At 39.0% G+C, this 25186-nt stretch overlaps 1 protein-coding gene across 4 annotated transcripts in view; it reads right to left on the bottom strand.

Annotated features, from left to right (window-relative positions):
- Positions 1 to 25186, bottom strand: part of KIAA1328 (KIAA1328 ortholog) — a 173677-nt gene that overhangs the window by 81691 nt on the left and 66800 nt on the right. For all 4 annotated transcript variants that reach the window (XM_030511642.1, XM_030511644.2, XM_030511643.1 and 1 more), the window contains one exon: positions 24627 to 24754. In XM_030511642.1, the coding sequence (XP_030367502.1) occupies positions 24627 to 24754 (128 nt within the window). The remainder of the gene's footprint in view (positions 1 to 24626; positions 24755 to 25186) is intronic.

Genomic DNA, 25186 nt, shown 5'->3' with positions numbered 1-25186 from the left:
TTCAGACTCCTATCAGCTTGTTTTAAAGGCTTGTTTTCCTTCATAAAACGGTTGTGCCTGAAAATACATAATTCACTACAATTTGATCAAATGGCACTGAGCAATTGCTTAGCTAAAATTATGAAGAAATAAGAAGGTTCATCAAGAGACATTTTCTGCTGGCCATATAAAATATATATCTAACACTAAAGCAACTTAGTACTTTTGAAAGGTGCTGAGGAGCTGAGTGCTTTCAGCTTTCACCAATTTCAAAGAGTCAAGAACACTCAGCATCAGCAGTATTAGTTCAAGCACACGTCAAATCACTCTATCTGAACATACATTTGAATGTATAAAGTAAGCTACAAATATACCTGAAGACATGCATACAACAAAATTAAGAAGGCCAGCCTCCTAAGGGAGAGGATCACCTGCAAGGGAGTAGCAAATCACCCTTCCAAGGGCTAACCAAGAAGTCCTTCAGAAGAATCCCAAGACAGTATTCCTGTACACACGAAGGCACACAAACGTGTCTCTATCCCTTCTGATACTGCAAGATCATGCTAAGAAGTTTCCCCAAAGTAACTTTTAGACTACATCTATCACGCTGTTTGAATGAATTCTCTGCAATGCACTGCACTAGGGAAGACTGGCTGAGATACGGCTAGCATCAATGACAGCACCATGAAAACTGAAAAATTACCTCTAAAAGGGTATCAGAAGAAAATTTTCAACACTGCATTTCATATCACTGAACCTGAAACAGAGCATGCTGTTCTATAATGCTTTTTCAAAGTACTACCATTAAAAAAAAATTAAGATGTATTAATGATAAACGGTAATTTACAACACCAGTGAACCAGTTAAAAGACAAACACTTAAGAAGCAAAATATCATAGTATGCACTAACAGGTTAACACCTAGTAACAGGCAGCAGTTATACAGGATACCAAAAAATGAGCGTAATATGATGAAACAGGAAATAAGGACTACAAAATGCTTTCTGATAGCATACCACAAAAGAAGTCTTCCATGGGAAACAATGGAAGCCAACTTTCATGCTACTTAGGCTAGACAAAACTGCTTAAAAAAGAATTGGAAGGAAAAACATCCTGCAGTGGGAGCAAGGAGGGGAAGATGTAAAGTTTAGTCAGACACATAGGCCAAGAATGCAAGGATTAGGTGAATTACCAAAAGCAAAACTGGAAATTTGGGAGAAATGAAAAAAACTGCAGAAGGGATGAGCAGAGAAGAAAAAGATAGAGAAGTACTTTGTCTCTGATGTGTCTGATTTTTATATCATTTTTCCAATTTGATGAAAGCAAGCAACAATCTCCAAGTAGAATTAATAACCCCACACAGAGGTAATAAATATGGATTGAAAGTGGAACATCTAATAAGAAAATAAAGTCTCTCTCTTTCCTGCAAACGGAGGATGATGACAATTCAAGTGGGGGAAAAAAAAAACACCATAGCCAACAATATTCATAATATACGGTTTCTGCAGGCTACAGAAATCATTGTGAGGTGCTGTATACTGCAGAGTTTTATGACATTTTTTGGCTGAGTTCATGATTAGGAGATTACATAAGCTGTTTATTACTTGCTGCAGCCTATGGAGCGCAAAAAATGAACTGTTCATTTAATTTGCACTAAATTTGTACCAGATAGCAGAAGAAAGCAAAGCAACTTACTGAAGACAGAGCAAGCATTAAAATGCTGTGACTGAGAAAACGGCATGATTTTCCAGTATCGCATTGCAAAAGGAAAAGAAATAGTTTGGTAAAAGACAATTAGTATTAAAAAAAGCTCTTGAACTCTGCCTGGATGCACGGATTAATGCCTAGCAACAGAAATGTCTGCATGTGTACTCACATGCATGCATGCATGAGCACAGTGGTTGTGGATGGACAAGGGAAGAGCTGGAGAACGGCATGGGGGCAGGGAGGAGAACAGCAATTCAGTTTTCATGTTTCCCCAAAGTCTCTACTAGAACTAATCAAAACGAATTCATCTGAATGTCTGTGATGGCCAAAAATTTAGTCACACACAGTCTGGCTGTCCAAATGAATGGTGAGGAAAGGGCTCACATCAATCAGCTTCATCTAAGAAGATTGGCACAACTTCAATAGGGATTGACAGAGTTCAGTGCCTGCCAGATTGATGAGCCAAGCACCAAGCTGAAAATGTTCTGACTATTCATAATGACATTGTAGTCTAGGGCCTTTGATTAATTAATTCAGGAACTAAAGCTTTCAGTTACTGTAAGAAGAATATTTGAGGTAGCTGTTTCTCACCCTTTACAGTATATGAAATGCACATCTCACCGCTCCGCACTCGAGCCTCTACTGGTACCATTACTGGAATGCCTTTGACTGCTGCTACACAGGGTCTAATCTACACTCCAGCTCCTCCTCTCCCTCAAACAATTTATTTTCCTACAAAATAAATAAAACAATGTAAATGGTCAGTACCTTGCCTTTGAGAGATTTTGCTAAATGAGCCTTCTTCAAGCCACAAGAGAAACATTTGTCTTAATTGTTACTAATAATGTTATCTTCCAGTGTTCTCCAAAAATCTCTGACCAACAGCAGGGTCCTCGCACAGCACTGCTAGAAATGTTGCTGGGTGGCATTACACATGCAGACAATTAACGACTTAAAAAAAGGTTGATCATTTTATTGCATTATTGTTCAGACAGAAGAATATTCATTTTCATTAAGATAAGACCTTTCCACTCATTCTCAGCCTGAAATCTGGTTAGAGAAAGGCAAGGTGTCTGCTATATTAATGTATTCTAATTAAACAAAACTGGGTAACACTAACAGGAAACTTGAGCAAGTTGCGCTGAAGTTAAGGAGCTGCTGCTGTACTTCCTTGGGAATGCAGTCAGTCACACTGTTTAATAGAAAACTTGAAGGACAAAAGACATTATACAGAAGTCAGACTGAAAAAGATGCCCTTTGTGAGCTCTCTCCAGCCTATGTTATCTCATCCATATTGTCTATGTATTTGAACAGAGTACCTGATACAGACTCAGTCGCAAAGTTAGTTACCATTTCTTTCTTGCAATGCACATCATTTTTCTGTTTAGGAATGCCGCTTTCTTTAGCATGATGCTTTACTAAATCTGCACCAAAAAAACACTTTAAAGGGAAGCAACAAGCTTGACATAAACAGTACAAGTGAAATACCAGATAAACAGCAGCAAGGATAAAAACGACGATTAACGCTGGGAGAGGTTATTAAATTACCTTACTTCTCCAGCATTCAGTTTGCACCCAGCAGGCATTTATTTGTGAAATTCCACTTGTTCGAAGGTGAAGACTTGCATTCTGCTTGCTGGAACAAAGTCAATCAACAAGATTGCGGCCCATTTAAAAAGAGAAATTTAGCTAGAGAGTCAGACCTGTACTACTTTGATATGACAGTGAAGAAACATTTCCTTACTTTTCCTGGCATCTTAAGCAGCCTTTTTGTTTCAGAGTCTCACCTGGCAGAAGACCATTAAGCCCCAAAGCACAGAGGATTCACAATGCAGTGGCATGAAGGGCCCCTAACAGGCCACACACCAAATGGAAATATATCTGGCAACAGAGGATGCAGCCAACTCACTGGATCCACAAATGACACAATTCTCCAAATTACAATTACAAGGGACACATTAAAACTACAAGGCCTGCTATAATCCAAAAGGTGTATTTATAGGTTTGTGGCTTTTTACAGTGTTCAATTTAGATTTAGAAAGTTTCAGGTTTGATCCCGTTGTGAATAAAACATTCCCTATTAGAGACTATTTTCTTCTCCCTACCACTGGAAAATGTGACCTTTAGGACATTCTGGCTTTGTTCAAGTTATTTGGCTGCATTTCTCCCTTTCCTCATTCCTTCTCAATTGAAGCTTATATAATTCATCTTCACCTGCAAAGCGCAGGGGGGCCTACAGGTAGAAAACATGTACTAATCTTTTACAAAGCAGCGACAGGTAAAGAACTATTTATATCCTCTTAGATACATGATTCCTAAACAAGTGGTCTGCAGTAGTTTCTTGTAGGAAATAAGGGGGTCAGTAATGCCAGTACCTAATTCTGAAATCAACTTTAAGAAACAAAGACAAAAGAGAGTAAAAAACTAAACAGAGTAACAGTTATTCCAAAGCAGACGGATGTGCACAAGACACTCAAAGAAACAAGACGACTGCTAATTTAAACTGAGCTATTGAGATTGAGCAAGTCTCAATGCAAATGAGACCATCGACGACTAAAGCGAAGTCATCATATCAAAAACATCTATATACAAACCTGTACCTCGTTTCATTTCGACCATAGGTAGGGTGACACCTTCCATTAAACTGCCAACGGCTGACATGGAGAGGAGACTTTTAAAATCTTTACTCCCTTCTTGTACTCTGCTGTCACCGTCGCGCACTTCAGTCTCCCTGCCTCTTGGCACAGCCACCTCTATGAAAGCTCCAGAAGTATTGCAAATTGACTAACAAGATTAGCAAATCCGCGCTTGACTTGTTCAGTAAGGTGTTGATGCATACAGATATATTTGCCGAAATGACTTCATCTGAGAGGCATGGAGTCTCACCAGAGCCCCTTCTATTTTCAGTCCCTAATCCCTAAACCTTTCTAACCTGCATATACACACAAAAAAAAGGAGAAGGAGCTGAAAAGGAAGGAGAGAAGATAATGATGCCCGCCGCGAAGGCAGCCCCTGCACACACAATCAGCACCAGCTGTAGGCCAATTAAACCCAGCCGCTCACAGGTGCTCGCAGAAATGACTAACACAAAAGAAATTCGCACTTCAGAACTGCAATATTTAAAAGCTTTGAGGTGGAACCAAGAAAGATAAAAGCCTGAATTAAGTTTATTGCCACCTTGTGCTTCACTCTAATGCAGGTTTTGAACAGGGCCCCCCATCGGTATTAAAAGTTGGATGAACATCTGCATTTAAAATACAAGAAACCAAGCACGTGAAGTGCTTTTAAAATGCCAGTTGCCATAGTAGATAGGGGGCTTTAGTATATGTTCATTTATTATTATAGTTGTATGGCAATATGGTAAAATATATTTGCCAAGTGGGCAATACAAGCTCAACTCTAAGTCAACATAATATGCTAGATTGCTTAGATTTTCATAAATATTTTTGGTGTTTATTTTCCCTAAACATAACTCTCATTTCCCAAAATAACAATTTCTTTAATTTTTAATGAGAACAAAACCATGGTAAGATCTTATCATGCTCTCTTACTTTCAGATTAAAAACCACAAGAGGCAAGAAAAAGGAAAAGAGACACAGCCCCCTGACAACTCTCCATGTTCTCTTAAGTGGTTGAATGACAGGAACTATCCAGTAAGTGAATTCTTTCCCTCTCTCTGCAGAGCAGCAAACAAAGTATCTGTAAAATTAATTTCTCTATATGGTCCTATACCAAAAATATGTATACAAATTAAAATCCAAATGTCTTTAATTCCCATGATATGTCTATTAAGCAGCAATTCTCCATAAGGCTGTTTAGCTATCCAAACAGCAGCCTAAAATTATTATCTCTATAAGCTTTCCATAACTTATCACTCAGTTCCTATGAAAAGCCATTAATTTTGGCCTCTCTCTATCTTGGTCTCACAGGAAATATTCTGCAAAGGGATGTAATAAAAATGTGATTTCTGCCATCATTTCATTAAAATTCCCTGTTAAATTTCTATCTGAACAGTGTACATAATATAAAAAAAACTCAGGGCTCTTATTAATGGTGCTGTTCCTTATGATACGGACTTTAAAAAATAATGAAGACCATTTCTTACTTGTAAGAATATTGTTCATTTTTCATTCCTATTAAAATTTAATCTGGAAGTTGTTTAAAAATGTTTAAGTTTCATTACATTTCAACATCTTAAGAAGGGGAAAGAGCCTGCGAGCTCATGAGCAGGAATGCTGTCACTCATCTGTCTCTTCTACTGATATCTCAACAGTAAATCACTCAACCTTGTCTATGACTCAAGATACCCATTTGCAACAGTTTACCACTTACCCATCTCTTGAAAGCACTGTGAGACAATGTTTTGTGAAGACCTCCAGCTCCATGGATGGAGTGCAATACAGAACAGAGGTGCAAATTACCTCCTCTGCCTCACAGTTTCAGCTGAGGGGGTTTGGAGGTTTGGGTTGGGGTTTTTCATGGGTGGTTTTTTTTGTTTTGATTCGGGGTTTTTTGGGGCAGACAGTGGATATTTTTGCAGGATTTAAGCAAGCTGAAACCAGCGCAGAAAACTGTGGTCAATACACCACAAAATACACATTAAAAAGCCACTGAGTCTTCAATATGAGAGCATTATTAGCAACCACACTACTGAGATGCAAACTGGAGCTGCCTTTTTGAAACTGTAGAGACAAGTTGTATAGAAGCATAGCCTGGTTCTCAAAAGTGGAAACCAGGCAGCTGACCCTGCAAGCCCTTCACATTTTAAGAGCTTTTCAGATGGTACTAGAGGTCTAACTCTAAATGGTCTTCTCCCTGCTTCCTTACTACTCCTGAATACTCAGTGGTGAGACAAAGGTCTACACGTGTGCATGGAATTCCACCTACCTCACTGCCTCTGCTGCAAGGGCACAATGCACAGGGCACATTCTCACACTCCAGCAGCACTCAGTGTACTTAAGTCAAGAGAATTAGCTGTTTTATGGCAAAACCGAGTTAAACGAACTGACAGTAACCCAAGAAAACTAAAACTATCAGAACTAGGACATGCATCTCTCAACAAACATTGTGCTTAAGCACTTTCTACAATCAGGTCTTTTATTCAGGCGTTTAATTTTAGACATCCAAGTATAAAAATTCTGGCCCATACATTTAATGGAAGCGCGCGATTGCCAAGCTGAGAATGTTAAATCTAATTTTAGTTTTTCTTTGCGTACTTGTTTTTTTTCCACACCATTTCTGCAACTGAATAGAAAAATATCTGTGGTATTTTCTGGACCATATTCACAATACTCATTTCAGTCGTTGCACTTTGTGTAGTTATAAAGCCTACTTCAATGAATTGGAGCTTTTTCAGTATTGCCAGCGAGACTAAAATCTCATTCTCAGCAATCAAAGTACTTGCTGGTAAATTTTTTTAGTCCTGAAAATATTTCTATTAAAAGTAATGCTAATACATTGTGATCTGCACACATCCTAAATTAGAAACTAAAACTTCCCTGAAAGTCTTCCTTTCAGATCTTTTTATGCAATTATCATCCAGCTATTGTGCTACAGGCAAATTTTTGAATTTTCTTCCTCACGTAGATGGTTTCATAACAGGCATATATTGATTTAAACTAGTTTCATTACTACTAATGCTCTGCTAAATTTTAAAGACAATGCAATATTGAACAGAATAATGTGTTCTATTAATAAGCATGCTATTGAAATACCGAGCAGATTTATTGCATTTGGAAGTTCAAATAAACACTAAGATCATTTTCTATAAATCATCTCCTGCCTAAAAAGATGACTAAAATGGGTTTTGATTTTTTAAAAAGTAATAAATGCAATGAAAACTCGTTTGAAAAATTAACCAATGGATTTTAATCAGAAAAAGTATTCTCTAATCAGACATATTTGGGCCAGTGCTAATTCCTACAGGTAAAAAGGACCCCTAAAGGCATTGGCTGTAGCAACAGTTTGAGGAAAGAGGTTTAAAAGGAGACTCAAGATCAGTTTTGTAAATGAAATAAAGCAGAGACAGCAAAACTGTAAGTCCACACTACACAGTGCTTGGCTCTTGCACGCATACTTAAGCTGGCTCGGGAACCAGGAGCTAAGTATCCATGTCAGTGCAGTATCTGCTTGAGCCTGCTAATTAAGCTTACTGAGAAGAACTAATTACTGATGCAGCTCTACTGCTTCTGGGAGCTGAGCTAATACCACTATGCGGTACAACATATCAGCCCATTTGGAGCAGGCTCAGGTACCTGACAAAAACAGGGCACAAGCATGCCCTTAAGTAATTCGCTTCTGATATCAAACAACAAATAAAGACTCTGTTTCTTCAGCAGTGACCCAGCATGTGATCACCCACAGGCCCCCTCCTCCCTGCCTCATCTGCCACATATGGAAAACACTCTTGCAAGAGTGGATGTGCAGAGAAGGACTTACTAAAAGACAGGAAAATAAGCACCTTCTGATCACTAGTGTAACTGTGACCGAGGGTTTGCACACACTGAAATCTTCTTTATTGACTCTGCAACAAAGCATCCTCATTTTCTGCGTTTCTGATTGCCACAAATATCGCACTAAGTGCTCAGGTTAAAAGAGAATGCTTTAAGCCATTTTCCAGCACGGATTCGAGCTTCCATAAAACATTCGCTTCCTATCTTGCTCTAACAGTTCTCCATAAGAATACTGCTAAAATTACATGGGAATCCAAGCTGAGGGGAAAAAGCAAGATTGTAATCAGAATAGCAAGCCCTGCTAGGGCTAACAACTGCTGGTTACTACTGCTAGAAGATAACAGCGAGGCAGGCACAGAACACCGCTGTGCACTCAGCAAGCTCATATGGCAATATGCTTCTGTGGTCACCGTGTCTTTCCATCCCTCCTATCATCACTACATATTTTCTTTCCTTTCACTGTTGCCTGTACCCCAGACTGTCAGCTTTACAGGACAGGAACTGTGTTTTATTTACATGTGCAGCATCTGCCTAAATGACTCCAAGATTAACGGCTGTGGTCCCTCTGTTTCCCAGCATCTCCGCAGTGACACAAATAAACTAGAAAATCTCAGAATTTGGTTTCTAGTTTACTACGGCAGATCACGAAGCCTGGCAGCTCTCTCAGTAGTTTGTATGTGTTTCCAGGCTCAGGATGCTGTCACCCAGAACGGCACCATGCTTAGCAGCAGAACACCACCGGCTCCTTTGCCAAAGTACTAGATGTCACTGCCTGACTGCCTAGCACAGAACCGATGTGCTGGTGCAAGCGTCAAGCTGTGCTTCTGCAAAATCACAGCATGGGCCAGAAGCCTCTATCTTCCTTTAATATTCATGCTAAACCTGAAAGAATGGAGCTTGGGCTTCTAAGCACTATCACAATACAAACAACGACAATGATTTTTTACAACATGCCGTTTCTGCTTGCACATGCTGTATGGCCAACAAAAGGTTATGCATATAAAATTGTTAGGTTACAGTTATTATCTTGTTAGAAAGAGCATTTTAAGAGTGTTTGAGGAATGAAAGGACTTTTTATTAATATTTTAGTAAAACTGTGAGTGTGTTGTACTTGCTTCTGATGTCAGAAAAACTAATTTTAACTCAGTAATCCAGCATAACTACATCCTCAAATCCCAGCACGCCTTCAAAATCTTAAAGACAAAGAACTGGCCCATGGTCAAACTCCAACCCAACCTTCGCTACTTCAGCAGAGATCTTCCTCTGCCTAAACAAGTTCTCTAATTACAGCTATGTGGAAGCCTCTGCCTGTCAGATATTAAATCTTTATAATCCCAATACTGATTAAGTGTATTTTAAAACCTTCCTAACAATTATTGTCATTACAGAAGACCTCTCATTGACCTGTGCTGCAAACTTTCTAGTGTTCTACCAACCATTTTACTTCCCACCCACATCCCTTCTCAAGTGTACCACAAAAGCATAAAAGCCTTTTTTTATTAAATGCTCTCATCTTTGATGGGAAGCTGAACTTGGCAAACTTCATGACACCCATTGTGTAGGAAAAGCACATACTTACCCTTACTTACAAAGCAAATGTCAGAGTTTCTTCAAGTTTAAGAGAAATACCAACCCCAGATATCCAAAAAGCCCTCTTACCAACATTACATGCACTTACAAATAATTTTCACAATGCTTATCAGAGAAGATTACCCTCTCAAGAAACAATAACCAGGATGAATTCTTCTCTTGGGAGTATCTACTGAGATAGCATTATCATAGCCTATAAATATCATCAGATCACAGCTATGTCATCTCCCCGTTCCTTTGCTGAACATATCTACCTGTTTCAAACCTTTGTCTTTTTCTCATTCTAGTCTTATATTCCCATTTACCATTAATCTCCAGGTAATAACTTCTGTAACAAACAAGTTACAACGAGTGCTCTAGGTAAACATTATCACAGAATCATAGAATAGATATGGTTGGAAAGGACCTGAAGATCATCTAGTTCTAACCGCCCTGCCATGGGCAGGGACACCTTGCACTAAACCATGTGGCCCAAGGCTCTGTCCAACCTGGCCTTGAACACTGACAAGGATGGAGCATTCAGAACTTTCTTGGGCAACCCATTCCAGTGTCTCACCACCTTCACTCTAAAGAACTTCTTCCTCACATCTAATCTAAACTTCCCCTGTTTAAGTTTGAACCCATCACCCGTTGTCCTACCACTACAGTCCCTAAAGAAGAGTCCCTCCCCAGCATCCTTATAGATCCCCTTCAGATACCGGAAGGCTGCTATGAGGTCTCCACACAGCTTCTCTTCTCCAGGCTGAACAGCCCCAACTCTCTCAGCCTGTCTTCATACGGGAGGTGCTCCAGCCCCCTTATCACCCTCGTGGCCTCCTCTGGGCTCGCTCCAACAGCTCCATGTCCTTTTTATGTTGAGGACACCAGAACTGTACGCAGTACTCCAAGTGAGGTCTCAAGAGAGCAGAGTAGAGGGGCAGGATCACCTCCTTGGACCTGCTGGTCATGCTTCTTCTGATGTTTGTTTTGTTTGGTTTTTTTCTTTTTTTTTTATGATTATGTAAATATATGTAAATATCAGTGGTCTTCTGCTTATCTTCAATCATGCTCTATCTATATTGGCTTACTGAGTAAATTATTTGTCGACTACTATTAGCCCTCTTCTCACTGTGTCCTAAAATAAGCTTTAAAAATTAAGTTAACAAAAGAAATGAGGATTTAGTTTCTTTTCTAAATCAGGTTTCTTTAGCAAGTCACTCAAGATTATTCCATGCACTCTTCTTTAAGGGGGACACTCTCTTCAGAGAGCATGCTGCAGGATTACTTCCTTGGCTCCTATTCTCTCTGAAAAACTGATTGGCAATGATGGAGTGGACCTTACCAAGTACTCACTGGTCATTAGCCCACTACCTAGCCAGCACCACTACCTGGTGCTAAGACGTTGATTTCCATGAACAGGCACAATTTAGGCACATTACTGCACAATGAATTTGCTGAGATGTGAAAACTCAGGTTCTCACCTGAGGTTCTTGGGCTTATTTCTGACCAAAAGGAAAAGCAGAGTTCAAAAGCAGCAATGTGATGAGACTAACGACCCTGTTGGCATTTAAACGGTTTGCCATTTTGCATGAGCACCTTATATGGCTATTTTATATCTCAAAAGTAGAAAAAAAAAATATTAACAGACTTGATTCACCACTCCAGCACATCTGTGCTTATTTCAATAGAGGGCTTGGGAGTAAAGGAGTAATGCCATTATGAATCATGACAATGCTTTGTACTTGTGGTTTTCATGCACTGAACTTGAAAAGCTTTACAAGCATTGGCGGGAAGCACTGTCAGCCTCATTGCACAAATAGAGAACTTAGGCACAGAAAGATGAAGTAATTATCCACAGGTCACAGATTGAGTCAGTAGCAGATGCAGGACAAGAACTCACATTCACTCCCAAATTCTCTAATGGAGCATCTCCCCCATAATGCAACGAAGTTTTAAATATAAATCAATAATTGAGGTAACCAAAAACTTTCTGCATGCAGATCATAGTGAAGTCATTCTTCAGGAAAGCACTGACAAAAAGGAAGGTGCTTCATGAATTTTTCAGTGGTCCTTACATAAGGATACAGCATTCCAGGAGGAGGTGAAAGGAGAGGACACTTGCTCAGGAAGTCTGGTAACAAGGCTGCAGTGACAAATCATTATTCCCAGAACACTGCTCAAGCAAATGCAACGCTGCCGTTTTCCAAATGCTGGTTGTAAAACCTTCCACACATACAATATTTAAACTCATGAATTACCTTCCAGAATGTATCCAAACCTCTAACAGTATCAAGTCACGCTAACAGTTATCTGTTTATAGGTCAGAAGGGCAGTAAATTACTGCAATGGAAAGTAAAGCCTGCATTGTATCTAGTCGTGCTGTTTAACAGGTGATAGTGAAAAGTAGGTGATGCACGGAAACTTCAAGTTTTTATAGCTCCTGCCTCAATCCGTATTCACTTATATAAAGATGTCACATTTTTAAACATTTAAAAGTCAAATTGTCTGGAGAATAGATTCATATAAAATTTATTTTCAGAAACCGATATTTAGCCTACTGCTATCAGAGTTGATTGCTCTTATGTGTAAGCTTTATTCAAGTTTCTACAGGTTTGAAAATACAAAGACTGACATTTCAGATCCCATACTCAAGTGTGTCATTAACCAGAAATTGAAATGGGAACATTTCCACTTTCTCAGAAATACTCAGTTTGTTAGGGTGATAACTGCGCTAACTGCTTTAGAGTTTTTGTGAAGCGACTAAATGTGACTCTACTCCAACACAGACAGGAAGAAGGAATCACAATGGCAAAAGAAAAACCCTGAATTGGTGCCTCACCCAGCACAATATGCCCTGAGAATTCAATAGTTTCAAAGCTCTGCCAAAATAGCTATTTGTAAGTGGCTAATGGCAAAAATGTTTTATTCTGTTTATGTCAAAGACATGTTTGTCAGATAGTGGACAGCCAGACAAATCAGGGTCTAATTAGTTCAGTCAATTCCCTCAGTTTTATCCTTTCAGTCTACACTGAGTTATTAAAGCATCAGAAATAAAATGGTACTGAGACAGCAATAAGGGAAATAAGATGTCAGAACTCTTTTTAACAATGGCATTTTCAGGAGGCAATGTCAATAGAAAATCAAATTCATGTAAGAAATATATCAGTAAGCAGCACTTAATATAATCATCCTACATTTATCTTTAAAGCAGCTTTCATCTCCAACTGGTCTTAAAAAAAAAAAAAAAAGCTTCAACACTTCGACATCGTGACTTCTCTGGATCAGTGACCATCTTTCAGATTTAGATTCAGATGCCTACATAGCACAAGATGGCGTTGGTCCCCAACCCAAATACTACAGTTGTACAAATACCAGTATGTGAGTAATAATTTATTCCACCCTCGACATTTAGCCAGCTCAGAGAGAACGTGTGACAGTTATGCAGTTGCAAGATAAAAAGAACCGGAAAATGCCACATTCAACTGAAATGACAGGAAATATTTAGGTAGACAGAATGTATTAAATTTGGCAGACATGGGAGTTTTAATTGCCCCTTTGTGAAAAGAGTCAAGTACATGTAAAAACCGTGACTGTGAGGACCAGTTTCTGGGAGGAACAGCTTTCTTTTAGGGGTGTCTACATCTTCATGACTTGAATATGGCCATCACAGACGTGAAATTTTCTCATCCCACAGCGGTGACAGTTGTGTTGGTAGCAGCAGCTCCCAACTCTGTGCCAGGCTTCGTGCAGGCACCAAGAGCATAGTGGCCTCTCGTCCTAGAGGGGCTGCCACATGTACCAGCAACTTTCTGGTCTTACACTGGTTCACATTTGCTAGCACAGATAGTGAGATGTTTCCTACTTCAGGCAGCATCTGTCACCCAAATAACTGAATTGCATTTGCTCCCAGGAGACAGTAAGACGCACTTTTTTTCTCCCCCTACCAGTGTGAAACAGCTCATCTATCATGATGGCTGGAAAGTCCCACTTTAGCTCTCACTCGTGTCTCAAGTCAAACTATGATATTGAAAGATTCCTTCACTAACAGAGGAAAAAAAAACCTATGGTGATTTCACTACCACCCTTCACTAGACAAGGAGAGATTTTTCTCCTGGGCTTTTGTTTGTTTTAAAAACAGCCAGCCCCACATTTTACAGTATTTTTGAGATTTTCAAAACATTTCCATAATATTCTTAAAATCTTTCTTACTAATTTATTATGACAGAAGTATTTGTCTCTTATTTCAATCTACCTACTTTCTTCTATTAGGAAAAAAAAGTTAAAAGGTCTTAATGAACATCCCTGGTGTTGCCAGGTCTCTCTGGCAGCCTGCCACCTGGAATATGCTCCACACAAAAGTTTAGACTCACGGGTCCAGAACATTGACAACAAATTAAAAGGAATACTTATAATACTTAGCAATTTTAACACAAGGGATTAGTTCAGCATGTACACAGCATTAACGATACGTATGAAAATCAACAAGCCACACAAGAAAAACATGGTCTTATTACTTAGGATTGTACTCTTTGTGTTCAGTGTTAATGCCATCTAATCTTTGCATTCATGATGATGCCATCTAATCATTAACAAAAAAGTAAAAGGAGTATCTTGCTATTCGATAACATAATGAGGATTTCAGAAAGAAGGTGCCCAGATTCTTCTAAACTGAGTCATCTGCCGGAGGTACCTTGTACTTTCACTGCTGCTTTCCACAGAGAGACCCAAGAGCGACTGAGGCTCCTGTCACACACGTTGTTAGGAAGGAGGAATCAGGGAGTAACTTTCTAATATGCTAGAGTTCACTAAGACCATTCACTGAGTTACACGGTCTCACTGACAAAGTACTAAAAAAATCTACAAGTTTTGAAATACTTTTTTTAAAGCAAATCTGTAATCGTCTACGTTTACTTTTTTTTAAGTATGTTATAACAATAGTATTTTGGAAGGACTGTTAGAATTAATACTTAAAGAAACAGATAATAAGAATGCATAGGAGTGTGTCTAGCTAATAGAGGACTCTAGTGTTTTCTTCCTGTGTTTTACTCACAGGAGTGCAGGCTCTTCATTTCAGATGATGTGATCCTTTTTACCTCTGATGAACACAGCCATGAACTGAATCAAATAATTTGTCTATCTGCTTTGTGTCATAAAGCATCAGAAGGTTTTCTGCCATGTTGAGTACTTGTTCTAACCCAACACGGACAAAAAGACTACCTTTTTCCATAAATTAATTTATGTATGGAGAAGTCCCAGACCAACTGAGCTCTCCTTACAGGATCTTATACTCTTAACTAGACCAACAATTAATCTTCACATTTACACAGCATTTTAAATTCACCGATCTTACATGCTCTAACAATCAGTGGGCATCATCTGCTATTTAAAGAGCAAAAAACTAAGTCAGAAAGCAATCAAATAACTTAATGCAAGACAGTAACAGAACAGAATTAGATCCCAATTTGTCTGCTTGCCAGCCCTCACCTACCTGGTAGACCACAGCAGCTGTCCCAGTAGCATACTCATATGCAGAACTCTCCTGGTCAGCACAAGTAATGAAAAATATTAATCAAAACTTCTCATGTCCCTTTAACAATATTCCCACGGATAAAATGAAATGCTAAGGCCTAAATATTTAAAGACCTTTCTGCATATGTGTCTGAACTCTCATATCCTCAAGTAAATAGGACTTCCTCCAGACATACTCTGATTTTACCTGAAGAAACTACACAAAGGACGTAAGATACTGTTTCAAGAGCCTGACATCTGTTGATTAACTAGTATGGTTCAAGTTAAAAAAATAAAACAATTTATAACAAAAACAAAACAAAACTAACTGGCTCTTATTTCTGTGTTAAGATTTAGAAAAAGTAGAAAATACAGTTTCACAACCAGAGACAGTATTATATTCAAAGCTTGCTTAGAAGCGTATCAGTTCAAGTGTGAATCCTGAACTTGTGCTGCTATTCCAGCCATAGGTTTGTGTCTTTATGAGGTGCAATGTATTGGTTTGAAAAACAAGAGGTTACTTACAAGGCAATCTGTTTATATACCCACATGATGGTTGCACATGAGCCCGGGCACACAGAACAGGAAGATTTTTTGCATTAGCAGGGCTGTTCAGAAGCAAGTCCCTCCATATATATGGACATGCATGCTACTACCTGAACAACACTGTGCGTCCCAGATCCCCTGTCCTTCTCAGCCTCAAAATCTCTAGGGACTCCAAGGCAGCATACCCACACCTAATGCAAAAGTTCCTGTCTTGTCTCCTTCAATCCCATGACTAAATGTACACACTCATAACAAGGGACACTTAAATACTCCACAACCAGGAATCATCAGGAGTCCCAGATTGCCTAACTGAATGAGCACTGAAGGATAAAAGTCCAAAAGGAAGAGTTTGTGCCAAGAAGCTGCATTAACAGTGGAATGTTGTGCTTTATGTGATGAATGTACGGATCTCAGGAGAAGAAGTCATCTCCACAGCTGTCACTTGAAAACCAGAAGAGTGACCTCAGTTGCTCACAGGCTGTTCAATCTTTGCAGCCTTATGTGCTCATTCAAAGAGACAAGTTCTCTATTAAAATTTTCAGTCTCATTTTCTGTAACCATGAACATAAATGGTTCCTGACTCAAATGACATTCTTGATACGACTGTGAGCAAAAGCTTTTCTGCTGAGATTTAAAAGTGACACCAGCCTGCAAGAGTGGGTCCATGACCTAGCCACAGAAGGCACAAAGGTCCTTACTTCTTTGTGAAAAGTCCTCTGTCTGAAATTCTAGAGCTGAGACTTTCATCAAATGCAATGTAAACTGAGAGTCTTCAACTAAGGTACTTATGTTCATGACGTAACTCCAGAAAGTAAGAAGAGTTTTTGAAGTTACACTCCAGAAAACAGAAGAAATTTGTTTGGCCTGTTCCAGTCAGCAGGACTGCTGTCGCTTATACAGAACAGAACAGATGGGGAAAGATGTCACATGGAATCAAATGCATCTATTACATTTCTATTACTAGAAATTACTTCATTTCAAGGCAGAGACCAACCTCAAGGTAATCCAGACTCCTAAAACAGGTCAGGAGACATCATTTGCTTTCCCCTACTCTAGATCTTGGGAAGTAGCTCAGCCAGCCTGAGAAACTGTATATCTGCATGGTTAGCTTTGACTACTTTGGTTTCAGATGGACAGTTTCCTTGCACAGACAAGAGAAACTCATGTATGCCTGTTTGTGTTGATGGTACTATGGATCATTGGTGGCACATAACGGTCCTGACTGTCTGCATGGCCTTTTTCTACCCGTGTCCCAGTCATAAAAGCATATTTCGAAAATGAAGAGACACATGTATTACTGTACATGTGAAAGTGGGACATTCCAGACATTTTCTAGCATCTTCTATGAATACATGGCAACCAGAAATTGTTAGGCAATGATATTTAATGCATTCTGTGGATCAGAGACAGGTAACCAGGCTGTTCTAAACTATAATTACAAGCAACATGTATGGAGTCTTGTAACAAATGCCATAGATAAAGAGTCTGTGCTGATGCCACCTCACCAGATATAATCTGCTTATATAGGGAAATTAGTCCAGCTGTGTCTGTCCTGCGGTGGATAAAAATCCCAGAAGGAGAGTCCTTATAAACTTCAGATGGCAAACTGTGCATCAGAAAAACTTTGAGTTTTAACTTCTTGCAGCTCAAAATGAAAAACTCAAGCTAAATCTTAGGGTATTCAGAACTAACTCGAAGAGATATTTCTGCAGGCAATCATCCTGGTACAGACAGATAACGAATTCCCACCTTCATAGCTGAAAGAAAATTATAGCCCTGGCTCTCATGAAAAATCTTTCTGCCATACAAAGACCAACTTATAGTGCCCTGAACTGATAATCACCTGGCTTTCATCAAATCAAGACAATTCTAATTAAACAACCTGATCAACACAAAAATGTGTGCTTTGCAGGCAAGAGATGGTAACCAATTAATCTTTCAAAATAATCATCACTAATATCACACTATGTGGAATTTAAACTGATAAGATATTCAGGTTCTGAAGTCCTAGATTAGTCTACATCCTCTATTAGTTTCAATAGCAAGAAATAGCAATGCTAATCATTTCTACTTAAAGAAATAAGGGTTCAGTTGTTGGACTATTGCTAATGACCGAGAAGCATTTTCACTTTTTACCAAAACAGGTTCTCACATGATGATCTCTCTCTCTTGAGGGGTTGGTGAAGACTGAATACAAAATAAGAGTCACAGAAAAATTCAGGTTGAAAGGGAACTCAGCTAGTTATCTCGTCCAAAACTCACCAAACCAAGGCCACCTTCAAAGTTACATTGGGTCACTTTTTCAGTTAAGCTTTACAAGTCTCCAGCAGTGGTTTTCAACAAGTCAGGAACTTGAGGAATGTAATCTTGATCCCAACATACCGGACCTGCCACACTTAGAGGAATTTAAGAGGTCTGTTACCAGGAACTGGTGAATCAAGGAGGCTGGAAGTTCATAAGAAACTCATTCTCCAGAGTCTCAGCTTTTGAAAAAGGCCAAAGACAGGAGAAGCAAAGGGCATACGCATAGGTTAAATGGACTACGCAAACAAAAGTACCAGCATATGGGTAGGCAGCTGGGATGTTTGCACTCCTAATAACTGTCAGGTAAACAGGTAACTCCAAAGGAAAGGGTAGAACTGAACTTTTCTTCCTTAAGCATAATACAAAACTTTTGACTGCAACTACAGTCTTATGAAGCCTTGCTTTCACTGAAGAAGCCTTACTCTTACTTCAAAGGGAGATTGAGAGAATGCTGGTGAGTGGTCACAATGCTGTCTCTCTCAAGGGCCACTACAAGGGTTATACTGAAGAAATTGCAGTTTCTGATCTGAGTTTGTAAAGTGCTTCTCAAGGACAGGCAGTCCTGCTACGAATTTCTTAAATTCTCATAAAAATCCAGAGACATCATTTCACAATAGTAACAGTATCATCAGAAGTCTACAAAGCCAGGACAATGTTTTGCAGGAAAGGAGGCACTGTCTTTCCCGATTTATCTCCCAAATGAAAATTTATACGAGAGATGAGTGTCCACCTAAAGAAAAGATTTTCACAGGAGGGACAGTTTTCAAAACTAAATGGATGAAACCAAAAGAGGCATCTTCAGAGAAAAGAAAAAAAAAAGATCCTAAAGAGACTAGAGACAAGGCTGATTAAAGACAATAGAACAAAGAGATGGTGAACTGGCACAGATCTCAATTAAGCAGTGAACTGCTCAGACCTCACTTCAGCAGTGAGCTGAGAGTGAAGTGCTTATCGCCATGAATACACAGCATCATTCACAGAGTGCAAGTAGAGGGGGCTTTTGTTCGGTTCTACTATGGCACACATTTCTAGGGGACCGAGTGCAGGTGGAGTTCTGTTGTGAATGCTAGCAATACACAGATATTTCAATACTGATGTTTCCTTTTTGTTTAAATATTTATGTCCATCTGCATTGATGTTTGGTGTTAGCATTTTTTAGAAAAGACAGGTAAATTAACTATGACTTAGTAACCTAGAGGTGAAAGGAAAAAACAATATTTTTTTTCATCCTATTACAAGGTAGTCTACTCCAGACAACCCTAAGTTTGAAATATTATTGCTAATCAGCACCCAAAACCTGACATTCTCAGCAGAAAACAGAAAGAATAAGGACAAAAACATTATCTTCTTTTTACAGATAAGAGAAGCACAGAGAGAGATCAGAGGATTTGCTGAACGTAACACTGGTAAAGCAAGGCTATTCCCGATATTTACTCAAGCTAAAACTCTGTCTCTGTCTGGCCTCGTAAAATTATTCCAATACCCTTGGGTCCCCAGCCAAATTAGTTCTTTATTTATTATCCCAGTTCTCAAGTATCTTTCAGATGGGCTCATCCATTGTTCCCATACAGCTGGGTAAACAGACAAAGTCAATTCTATCATGCAGGTTTACCTTACAGCATTCAAAACCCTTTGCATATGTGGGATTTTCTTTTTTTCTTTAAGCAAGTAAGTATGTGTTTAAAGGTGACCTGTGCTGAAAAAAAACACGGAGGATTGGGAAAGTTTGGGGACAATCAGAAGAGAAAGGTTTCTGAAGATTGACTTGTTTCAATATCCTTTTCAAAGAAACAAACAAAACCCAAAACAAATAACCAATGTTTGAAGATTTAGTATGTAATCACCCTTATAACAACAAAAAAATTACAATGATACGGACAAGAATTTCAGTCACTGACATGAAAAGAAAGCAAGGCTTTCTAGTCCTTGCAGGAGAAAGATTCCTTTGGACTTTTCTTGTGAAATGACACCACAATTGTGTCAATGATTTTTAAGATGAACAAGAGGTTCAAGAGAAATAGTAACAGAAAAAAAGTAAACAAAAAAATGAAAAAAATAGCCTCTCCCAAATGTTAAGATTTTGCAATCTTCCCAAAGCAGACCATGTCTTTCAGTATGCATGCATAGTGTTTAGTACACAACAGTATCTTGTTCCTGATGAGGGCCTCTACCATTACTGAAATATAAAACACCAAACAGGAGGCAGACAACATAATACACAAGTAGAGGGGAGAGCAGATACCCGCTGGAAAAAAATTCTTGGTATTTCTTTGTGTCTAAAATCCCACCCCATATCTGTGCCATTTTTACACATGGATGGAGAACCAAAGCTTAAAACACACACACAACAAGAATCTATGTAAATCAAGTGAATTAGCAGACGCGTTGGTAATTTTCCACAAATAAGAAGCAAAAGCTGCCAGCTGTACTTGTAAATTCAAAGATTAACATAAATAGGCAATGCTGAGACTACAGGTATTATCTTTCTTTTAGGTGAAGTAGCTCAGGAATCCCAGTTCTGAAGAAACTCAGCCACCCGTCCAACTTCTGTGACTCAAGTCCCACCTTACACTGCAGAACATCTACGGACTCCTCAGCCAGAGACTGGCCAGCGTAAAGCGGATTCTTGCCACTATTAGAGGTGGCAGTGAAGTACTGACTTTGTAACTTGGTCAGAGCTTATCACCTAAAACAAGGGCAATTTTCTTCACATCTCTGGGTAAAGCTTCTGAAAATGGCAAAGACTGAACATTTCAGAGCTGCAGAGAGAACATCCAAAAATCATTTCTGATAGAAGAGGTTTAACTACATTTTAATATGGATGGTATTTTCTATTACTGTCAGGGCAGGAGCCTATTGCTCAGCAGAGGTATTCACTTCCTTTACATACGAGCTATCTCTCTGAATCTGCCTGAGTCAACTTTAGTGACCACTTTAATATTCACTTTACAATTAATGCTTCTTTTTATGGGTTGGTAGAAGGTAAACCAATTTCAGTTCGGCTTCTAGGTATTGAATTTATTATAAAAAGTTATGTACTTAAAACTCCTATAATGAAACCAGAGGCATCATGAGATATTAACCTAGAGTTAATGCTGAGAAGGCCAGTTTGAATAATTCAATTCATGTCACCTTAAGTATCTTTTCAAATGGAATTAACTTTATCTCACAAAAAAAGGAAGCTCCATGTTCCAGTTACTGATTATTGACTCCATGAGAGTTCAGTCTTAAATCATCTCACCACCATCTTCCCAGCAATTTTATTTCACTACTACCAGAACACTTCTTTAAATTTCAAGGGCCAACTTTTGTTATAAAGAAGCAATATTAGGGAAGAAGAAAACATGGTTTCAGAATTATTGCTACCTTTAGGTGACATTAAAACAGAATCCCAAAAAAAGTTAACACCAAAGTTCAATATAGCATTAGTTCAATATAGCTACAATATAGTTGCATTTCAGCCACATGCATAGGGCTACTGCAGTCTTTTGCCTGTAATACAACTCCACCTCTTTTTGCAACAATGCCACAGATGTTTGCTGTAGTTCTCTTGACCTGTTAATCGTCGTATTCTAACACAAAGCCCAGCATTTAACCACTGAAAGGAGATGCTTTCAAATACCTATTGAAGCCCAAAGGAAAGTGGCAGCTCATGGTCAGCATTATTGTACAGTAACAGTGAGGGAGCCAGAGGGGCGAAAAGCAAGGGATGTTAAGATATAGGTGTAGCAATAGAAATGAATCAAAACAACCAAGTAGGAAAAAGAGGGGGAAATGAAACAAACAAACAAACAAAAACAACATCTCCTAACAGACAGAACAAAGAAGTGTTTCAGTACAGTGTACAACTGTATAGTCTCATGTTCCTGCAAGACACAGGAAAATCAGAATGACACCTTACACTGAAGCACAGATGCCCTGGTAACATCAGCAGTCACCTGAAATAGGAAACGCTGATTACCACTCCTAGACAGTTCAAAGAAGTGAAAACTAGGTAGCAAGCTAGCATCTATTGATTTAAAGTCTATCCAGGATTTCCTTAGCCCAGCCAAAACCAAACAATAGCAAAAAGACTCCCAAAGGATCGGGATTCAAACAAAACTCACGAAGACCTCCTTTAGCCTCTTATTTCAGTAAGGTAGCTTAAAACATGGATTAAAACAAAAAGGAGAACACAAGAGCTTCAGCAGGGCAGAGAGACCCAGTGTGGGCCGCATTTGAACAGGGGGAAAGTCTTCTTGGTCTGTCCCCCTTGCAATTCTTACCTCCCAAAAAATCCCTCTCTGCTGCATTCCCCTGTGGCACTCCTCATCAAGGCAGACACCAGAATGCAAGCCCTATGCCTGCCTGAACTACTGTGTTCAGACAACACTCAAGCAGAACAAGAAGAGATCGATCACGACCCTAAGAGCTCACACTTCAGGTATTAAGACAAGAGACAAAAAGACAGTAACAAAAAAAGGTGTGTGAAAATAACACAATAGCCCGACAAGAAGCAGCCCAGTGACTCTTCTTCAGTTTTGATAGCTATCATGTGAAGGAGTGTGTTAGGGAAAGGACCAACACAATGATGCAGTCCTGTAAGTCTCTCCACGGTTTCTGAGCTGTGAGGAGAAACATAGCAAGAAGTGCTTGTTTGGGGAAAAAAAAGGCAACAAGTTATAAAGCCAAAAGCATTCAAGATATAAAGAGCTCATAAATATCAGGACTGCACAGAAAGAAAATTGAAGAGGAAGACTAAAAATACTTTAGAAATAGAAATACTTTGCAAGAGAAATACCCTTACCCTTAGGCTAGGGTGATTTCAGAACTGGTAGGCTGGAGCTGTAGACTAGGTAACCAGAGCTGAAATGTCAAGGCAAACCTCAATACAATCTGAATTTGCGTCTGTGGACAAAAGTAGAGAAAAGAAATAGCAGGACGGATGAAAGACAAGCTTGATAGAACTTTGCACATGAAATCAGAAAACAAGTTCAGAGAAGTCTGTACATATACTGATGGAGTGATTCAGAAGACAAAAGAACAAGAGGAGATGAATGTGGATTGCTGTACCATCAGCTGCTGATTTGACAGCTAATGGGCTGAAGGTTTCCTGTTATCTGCTTCTATACTTTTGCACTGTAGATGTGATTACACCAGATACCTTTATTCTAGGTGCTAAGATATGTGTATTTAAAGTTGAAAGGCTAACAGTGAAAGGGTAAGCACAGCAAAACCTGAGAGAAGTGTTGTCATCATCCCAAACACAGCTCCTATGGCGCTGTTGGACTACATGGTCTCTTCTGGACTGTTTTCCTTGGAGATAGCCTGCAAGTTGCACATCACAGACAAGAACACAAGCATCATCCATTCTCAGAGGAAAAGGTTCTTGTTTGGAACTCAATGTCATCACAAAATGGATGGCAGATAAAAATACAAAGGAGTGGAAATGAAATGTTTATAAAGGCTAAAAGCGTGACAAACAGTTCAATGTCCAACCACATATTTTACAAAAAAACACCATCAGCAGGATAAAAAGCAATTCCTGATGCCGATGAAGCCAGAGAAGTATTGCAACCTGCTTCCTGAACCGAATTAAAGATTACTTGTTCCTTCACAGGACTCCTGAGAAGTAGGATCTGTGTAATTCTGTTAGTAGGGAGGCCTAAATCAGGCCACCTTCTGGACACTCTGTGCTGATGACCTTACTTCTAGCCATTTTTAAGCCTTTAAGACTCTTCCAGCAAAAGGAAGGATCAAGGACCCAGCCTATAAAAAAAGGCATAGCCTTAAGTAGGATAAGACTCTGGAGATCTGCAGATGGAAACTACTGGAAGAGAACAGCAAGTAAGAACATCAGGTAGAACACTTGCATAAGTAGCCTTCATTTCCAGGGTATAATCTGTTATCAGCAGGGATGCAAATCAAGTACCTAGCTATCAGGAAAGGGGAAAAAAAAAAAAAGGAAGGAAAAAAAAAAAAAAAAAAAATAAATCTCAAGCAACCATGTTTTCAAGGCTTGGAGCGCATTCATCTGAGAAACATTTTACCACTTAATTTAACATATTGTAGCTCTAGTCAACATTTTCTGTTTTTAAACTGCATATATAATTATAGGTCTTCTATAAACAGCTCAAATCAGATGGGCTGCCTTACAGACTTGAGAAAGCTCTTATTGACCAAATACATCATCTGTAATGTCCTTTTCAATCATCAAAAGCCACAGCGAAAATCTGAAGGGCTGTGTCTATAGCGACTGCAATTATTTCACCATTTAAGAAACAGGACAGAAAACAGAACAGCATCTTAACTTTTTCTGTAGCAAAGGCATGGGTTCCTATGATTCCTACTGCATTGCAACATGGCCAGTTAACTTCACCCACTTTACTGACCCAAAACATGAGGGGTCTTTTTGTTCGTTTCCCTGAAATCCACGTATTAAGGGAAGGAGTCCTGGAAAGCCAATCATGAAACAGTGTTCAACACTGCATAATGCAAGACAATGCACTTAAAATTCTAGTAAAGGAGAAAAGATGTTGAAAAGATGTTATTAAAAAAAGGAGATGGGGAAAAAAGAGCTTACCTTCTGCTCCTTTTCCTTGGCAGCACTGAGTTCAGAAAGGGAAAGCGATAGTTTTTCCTGCTGCTCAGCTAGGTACTTCTGATAAAGGCTCAGAAGTTCCTGGCATTCTCTGTACTGCTGCTGCAGAGGTAAGACATCAAAAGTTAAGGGAAAAATACTCTTTAGCAAATAGTTAGAATCAAATATATACCAACTTACACTGTGTAAATCTGATTTAGATCCCTAACAGCTCAATTTAAAAACAGATAGTGTGTGTTTGAGTACTGCCTAATGATGATAAATCTGCCTAGAGATGAATGTTCAAGCACAACTTTCTTTCTACGCAGAGAGTGGAAAAAGAAGAATTGCACCAAATTCTTTTATCATTGGAAAAGGGACAGGCAGGAGGCAGGTGATGACATTGTTTCAGTTGGAACAATTACAGCCCTCTGATTTGTATTCAGCAAAGCCAGCCACTACCAATGTTTATTTATAAATAAATAAATAGCCAGCCAAGTAAGTAAATAGTCCATTTTTAAGCACAGAAATGGATTCACAAGCCCATATACCCAAATCCAATC

This window comes from Strigops habroptila, chromosome Z, assembly GCF_004027225.2.
Source record: "Strigops habroptila isolate Jane chromosome Z, bStrHab1.2.pri, whole genome shotgun sequence".
In the NCBI taxonomy this organism is placed as follows: domain Eukaryota; kingdom Metazoa; phylum Chordata; class Aves; order Psittaciformes; family Psittacidae; genus Strigops; species Strigops habroptila.
This window is presented reverse-complemented; position numbering and strand designations above follow the sequence as displayed.